This window comes from Vanellus vanellus (assembly GCF_965231255.1).
Source record: "Vanellus vanellus genome assembly, chromosome: 24".
NCBI classification, from domain to species: Eukaryota; Metazoa; Chordata; class Aves; order Charadriiformes; family Charadriidae; genus Vanellus; species Vanellus vanellus.
The window spans coordinates 5,756,256-5,763,004 of NC_138929.1; the positions used below are offsets into that span (position 1 = coordinate 5,756,256).

General features: G+C 60.6%; 1 protein-coding gene across 1 annotated transcript; it reads right to left on the bottom strand.

Moving 5' to 3' along the window:
- Positions 1 to 1,416: 1,416 nt before the first annotated feature.
- LOC309681202 (myosin light chain kinase, smooth muscle-like) lies at positions 1,417 to 4,900 on the bottom strand (the record flags this gene model as incomplete). The annotated part of the gene is made up of 9 exons (XM_082495041.1): positions 1,417 to 1,811; positions 2,213 to 2,303; positions 2,381 to 2,501; positions 2,668 to 2,820; positions 2,899 to 3,022; positions 3,405 to 3,622; positions 4,064 to 4,267; positions 4,390 to 4,480; positions 4,885 to 4,900. The coding sequence occupies 9 exons, from the start codon at positions 4,898 to 4,900 to the stop codon at positions 1,636 to 1,638; spliced, it is 1,194 nt and encodes a 397-aa protein (XP_082351167.1). The 3' UTR covers positions 1,417 to 1,635.
- Between the last annotated feature and the right edge of the window lie 1,849 nt (positions 4,901 to 6,749).

The window sequence follows — 6,749 nt, forward strand, 5'->3', positions numbered from 1 at the left end:
TCCAGTTCTGTTTAATAAAAACAAAACTTTCCTCCTACCCCCTGGTGGCCTCACCCAGCAGGGCAGGAGGAAGAGGAGGAGAAAGGGTCAAAGCTGCGCGTTATATATTTGGCACGGCCACAGCCTGGCACCGGCCACGGGGCTGGACCTCTCTGACTGGGGCACCTTCACAAGCCCTCCGGCCCCAGCGCGTCCTGGGGGAGAGCAGCCCCCAGCCCCGCTTCGACAGGAGGTAGGTTTTCAAAGAATCATGGGATGGTTGAGGTGAGAAGGAACCTCTGGAGTTCACCTGGTCCACCTCGAGCAGGTTGGCCAGGACCACCGCTAGACAGGTTTTAAGGATGTCCAAGGATGGAGATCACACAACCTCCCTGGGCAACCTGTGCCAGTGCTCCAGCACCAGTAAAGAAGCATTCCCTGAGGTTCAGATGGAACCTCCTGTGTTTCGGTTGGTCCCCGTGGCCTCTGGCCTGCCCCTGGGCACCACCGAGAAGATCCTGGCTCTGCATCCTAACCTTCAGGTATTTATATACATTGACAAGATCCCCCCTGAGCCTTCTCTTCTCCAGGCTAAACAGTCCCAGCTCCCTCAGCCATTCCTCAATGGTAAGGTGCTCCAGTCCCTTCACCATCCCTCTTCGAACTCTCAGCAGCATGTCCATGTCTCTCTTGTACTGGGGAGCCCAGAACATGACACAGCCCTCCAGCTGTGGTCTCACCAGTGTGGAATAAAGGGAAGGATCACCTCCCTCCGCCTGCTGGCAATAGGTTGTCTAATGCAGCCCAGGACACCGTTCACCTTCCTTGCAACAAGGCACATTGCTGGATCGTGGTCAACCTGGTGTCCACCAGGACCACATTGCTGGATCGTGGTCAACCTGGTGTCCACCAGGACCACATTGCTGGATCGTGGTCAACCTGGTGTCCACCACGACCCCCAGGTCCATTACTCCAAGCTGCTTCCCAGCTGGGTGTCCCCCAGCACACACTGGTGCCTGGGTTTGTTCATCCCCAAAGGCTGTGCACTCCTTGGGAGGAGGTTGGAGGTCACACGACAGTTTCTGGGCTCCTTCTAGCCCTGCTGGTACCAGAGTTGGCCCAGAAAGGGAGAGATCAGAGGCCCCAGGGCTCACCCTGGCTCCTCCTGCCTGTGGGCTGAGGACATGATGTCAACCCCTCCCTTGATGATAACTGAAGACACTTCCAAACAAGGGTCAAAGCCACTGCTAGAACCTTCCCCCACTCAGTCCCAGTGCCCAGGGCCAGCATCCCTCCCAGAGAAGACAAGGGTGGTGGCCCAGGTCGGGGGAGAGCCTGGTGCCAGCTCCCAAAGGGTGGACACACCTTGGGCAGCTCTTTCCCACCCCTCCCAGTGATTTTTGGGGGTGAAAAAGGAGCAGCACAGGGAGTGCAGAGATCCTCAGTGCTTTATTGGTGACAGCTCTACCCCAGGCAGACAAGGAGCACTGGTTCCTTGCTGGGGACAGCAGGTGTGGGACACCGTGGGACCCCAGAGCTCACCCACAGGAGAGGAGCCCTGAGGTCTGGGTCTACCCCAGGTTGGCCGTGTCATCACATGAGCTGCTGGAGGAGGTTTCATCCCCATCACTCCCTGCTCCTCTCTCACCAGCTGCTCTAGGTGGTCCAGGGCTGGGGTGGCATGGGCACGCTGACGCTGCTCTCTGCCTCCCCTGCGGCCGCAGCGCTCCCACCTTCCTCCTCCTCTCCGCTCATCAGCGGCTCCGTGAAGTTGGGTCCTCCTTGGGCCAGAGACCCAGAGGCTTGTTCCTCCTCCGGGCTGCAGCCCAGGTCTGTGGGCAGAAGGACAGAGGGAAGGGTGAGGAGCTGGCTGAGTTCAACCTCCCTCCTCTGCTGGAGGAACTTGTGTGGCACCCACGGGCCAGGTCCTGAGTGGATCAGCTCTGGAGCCCAGAAATCTGGGTCACACACAGGTCCCAGCCCCGCAGAGCAGGATGCGCCCATTCCAAGGCTGTATCAGAGGTTACCCCTCGGGGATGAGGACGGAGAGGACCTTGGGGCACTGAAGCTGGAGCAGCAATGCCACACTGGGGACATGCCCAGCTGTTTAGTGGCACCAGGGAAGGTTGGAGGAAAGGTGTGGGAAGCTGCCCAGAAGCACAAATTGGGGACAGCAGAGCAGAGAGAGTGGGTTGATGGGGTGCGTTGGGGATGATGTTTCAGGGGCCATCACCTTCATCGTCCTGAGCCTCTGACGCTTTCCTCTCCAGGCTCTGGGACAGCAGGGTCAACCTGTTGAGGGCCAGCAGAGCTTTGCCTGTTTTCTGGAGAAAAGAGAAGGAGCACTGAGCCCCACCAGACTCGTCCCCATCCCCACGTCCTCATCATCCCCCCCAGGTACCTGCCACTTCCGACGAGTCAGAAACTGCTTGATCCTCTCCTTCGACAGCACCTTGGGGCTGCTGGGCTGGGGCTGCTGCAGCCAGGGGTGGAGCAGAGCCTCTGCGCTGGAGAGCCGGTGGCTGGAGACAGACAGGACGGTCATCAGACCCTCAGCTGCTGCCACTAGCCCCATGGAGCATCCTCTCCACCGACCCCATTCAGTGCTTTCCCCTGCTCATCTCCTTGGCACCCCAAAACCCAGCCCAGCTCCATCTCAGCACCCCACAGTCCCCCCCCAGGTCCTACCGGGCATCCTTCTGCAGCAGCTGGCTAATGAAATCCTTGGCTTGCTGGGAGATCTCTGAGAAGGTCTCCTCCTCAAAGTCCCACTGGGCAGCTGTGATGTTGCTCAGTGTCTCCATGTCGTTGTCCCCCTGGAAAGGCGACTCCCCACTCAGCCTGCAGAGGTGACGCAAGGACATCAGTGACAGCTCAGCCCCCTCCAGCCCAACCTGCTCTCCCCAAGAGGCCACTCACAGGATGTAGCAGATGACACCAACACTCCACATGTCCGTGGAGAAGCCCACAGGCTCAAAGGCGACCACTTCTGGAGCCATGAACTCAGGGGTGCCGTGCAACACCTTCACAGGGGTGTCTGGAGCTGCGGAGAAGATGGAGACCATAGGGCAAGTGTCCAGCTGGGATCTCCTTGGGGCAACACAATGCATGCCAGGTGGATGAGCCCCTGCATCCAGGGGGAGCTGTCCCCCTCCAGGACCCATCGTAGTGATCTCCCAGAGCATCTCTGGGTGTCGGGCACCCACAGGGGCGGAGGTTTAGGGGATCTCCACCTCAGAGGCAGGGATGGGGACATGCAGGTTTCTCCAGAGCATCTTACAGTCACCAGGAAAGGCCCTGATCTGATGCCACAGGGCTGCCCATCCCAAAGGCATGGGCAGGAGGAAGCCAAGCTGATAGGGATTGTGTCCCTGTGACAGTGACAGTCCCTGCCCTAGTGTCCCAGGACCCCCCTCCTCACTCACCCAGCTTCCGCGCCAAGCCAAAGTCTATGATCTTGAGCCAGTGGCTGCTGGGGCTGACACAGACGATGTTCTCAGGTTTGAGGTCAAGGTGGACAACGGCCTGACCATGCATGAACTGTAGCCCCTCCAGGATCTGCCGCACATACTGGGCGCTGCTGGGCTCTGTGTGCTCAAAGTCATCGTCCACAATGCGCTCAAAGAGTTCCCCGCCTGCCACACTGGAGGAGAACAAGGTGCTGGGGACCCTGCTGAGGTCTACCAGCCCCGAGGAGGAAAAGCCCCACCAGGGAACCCAGACTCAGTGCTCTGGGAGGATCTCACCACCTGTATCTCCAGGGTCTTCAGGTTCTCCATCCATTCTACGCCCCATGCTGCAGGGACCCCTCCCCGTTTCCCATGCTGGGGGAGGACAAAGTCCTGGGGACCCCTGTTGAGGTCTACCAGCCCCAAGGAGGAGAAGCCACAATGGGGAACCCAGACTTTGCACTCTGGGAGCATCCCACCACCCATACCTCCTGGGTCTGCAGGTTCTCCATCCATCCTACATCCCATGCCAGCATCCCATAGTGCAGGGACCTCTCCCCACCTTCAGTGCTCTCCATGGCAGAGCCCAGCACTGTCCCCACCACCCCCAAACTTGACTTTGCCCCACCACTCACTACTCCATCACCATCACCAGCTCAGTGGGGCCCTGGAAGGCGGCAAGGCACTGCACGAGGCGTGGGTGATGCAACAGGTTCATGAGCTCCACCTCAGCCCGAGCCGCCTGCTTCTCTTTAGCTGTCCGCGTCCGGAAATATTTCCCAGCCCGGATTTTGCCGGTGGCTTTTTCCTGCAGCCGGTACACCGTCCCGAATTTTCCCCTGGGACAGAGCGAGGATGAGGGATGGAGGAGCCATCACTACAACCCTGCATCCCACCCACAGCTGCGCATGGACAGCCGTGGACCATCCCCAAGCGGTGGGGACATGGGACCCCCACTTACTCTCCCAGCTTCTCCAGCTGCATGTACACATCCGAAACCTTCTCCTGGCTGTTGACAACCACATCGCAGTATTCAAAGGTCTCCTCGCCTCCTGGGAGGGGTGGGACAGGGTGGTCCATACATGGATCCCTCATGCTTTGGGGACCAGCTGCCTGTGCTTCCTCTCCAGTGCTTATTTCTGTGTCCTCCTCCTCCCCCCTCCAGGTCTGATCACCCCACACACCCCCCCATGTGGTGCAGATGAGGGGGGGACATGGGGATAGGGGCTACTGCCACAGGAGCTCCTGGAGCAGCCCAGCACCCTGCAAATCAGGGTTTGGGACAAAAGGTGCTTTTAGATACAAAAATCCAAGAGAAACGATGCCACTAGACAGGATGGGGTAGAAAGTGGTGCTTTTTTTTTGGGGGGGGGGGGGGGGGGGGTGTCACACCAGCACTGGGGTCCCCATGCAAAGCCTGCACCTCCCCCAGGACAGACCGAGCGCCCAGCCATACCTTCTGCCTGGGACATGGTGGTGCCACCAGCTCCTCTCTGGGCGCCGGCGCAGTCAGGACGGGTGCTGGATGCGGTTCTGAGGCTCCCGGCAGCCCTGCGCTGGGGTGGGGGTGCTGAGGCGGGGGTGCTGAGGCAGGCGATGGGCCGCGTATCCGCTCCGGTGGCTCCCCGGAGCCCCGCACCTTCTCCCTGCTACGTGAGACCATCGGCATCTCCCCACCTCCACCTGCACTCCCATCCTACCCAAGAGCTGACGTCTTGATGGACCCAAAGAGACACAGTGAGGGGCCAAACCCAATTTTAAAGCGAAGACCCTTCTCAGGTGGGGACAACCTCTTTCCAGTTGTGCCTTAAGCTCAAAGCTGATGTTTTTTTCTCATGCCCCGTCTTGCATCAGCCAGGAAATCCCCAGGAAAAGCCACATTTCTAGGGCAAAGGACTTGTTTCCTTACACACGTCCTCCTCCCCGCTCCGTCCATGCGGGGGTTGGAAGGACAGGGTGATGACACCCAAAGGTGCCGGGCAGCAGCACCCAAACCCCAAGCCAAGAGCCACAGCACTGACCTGTCACCGTCTGGTCCCGACCTGTCCCAGGCCACCAGCAGGTCCCTGATCCTTCCTGGTCACTGCAGAGCCATCAGGGAGCTGGAGGGGGGAGGAAGGGGCAACATTGGGGGTCAAGGACCGCTGGGACCCTACGGGTGGGGATGTCTCGGTGCACAGCCGGGAGCATCCCCTGCTCTGGTGCTGGGAACAGCCCCGGTTCTCCCCTCCCTTTCCTTCCCAGCAGAGAGTTTCCGGACTTGGGGGATAAACAACCACCACCACCACCACCATCGTCGTCGTTGTCACTGAGCCCTCCCCAAACAGTGCCCAGCACCAACCCCCCCTCAAACATCCCCTTCAGCACCACGCAGGGTCACAGGTCTGTGACAGAGGGGTCTCAGCCACAGAAGTCCCAAGGAGGGGGAGAAGTCTGCAGAGACCTGACACACCTCATCACACAGCAGAACACTCAGCCCTCCCAGCACATATCCACACCTTGCAGCCTCTCGGGAGCTAAATCCACCCGGCATACCTCCACCTCCTTCCCCCGCCCACGGGTGGGTTCCCGCAGAGGGGCTGAGCACCCACACCTGCTCCCGTATTCCCGGCTCCACCTGCAGCCAATATCCCACCGGAGTCACCACTCTCCCCAAAACCCATCCCTGACTTCAGGCTTCTCCGGGTGAGCTCGGCTCCGGGCTCGGGGAACCCGGGATGAAGGGGAACGGGGTGTTGTGAAACTCCTCTGGGCCTCCGAGCCCAGTGGTTTGGAGGAAAAATGGGGTTTCCAGCCTTTATTCCCCAAAAGTAGGACTGTGCAGCCGTTCTGGCACCCAGCACACTGCCGTGCCTCAGTTTCCCCTGTGTTAAAATGGGAATAAAGCCGTGATTTCCTCCCAGGCCTGACTCCAGACCCACGGATTTGGCAGTGGCACCGCAGGGGGACCCGTCCTCCCTGAGGAACCCCGTGTCACATCGTCCCTCCCCACCCCACCCCCCCCCAGAAGAGGGGATGTCACCCCTCCCGGTGGTACCTGCTGTCCGGAGCCAGGTCTCGCAGGCGATTTGGGGCTCTGCCAGTGCCGGCAGACGCGTCACTGCCGCCGCTCCCGCGCTCGGCACAAAGTCCACAGCCGCCGGCGGAGTGTTGGGGACAAGCGTCCCCAGCGCCAGGGTGGTGGCAGGGCCACCGCGGCCTCACTGCTCACCCATCACCGTGACCTTGCCGCCGGCGGGGCAGAGCCGGGGGAAGGGGGGTGCCATGGCCGGGGGGGGTGGGGGGGTGGGGGGGATCCCCACTAAGCACCCCCTGGGTGAG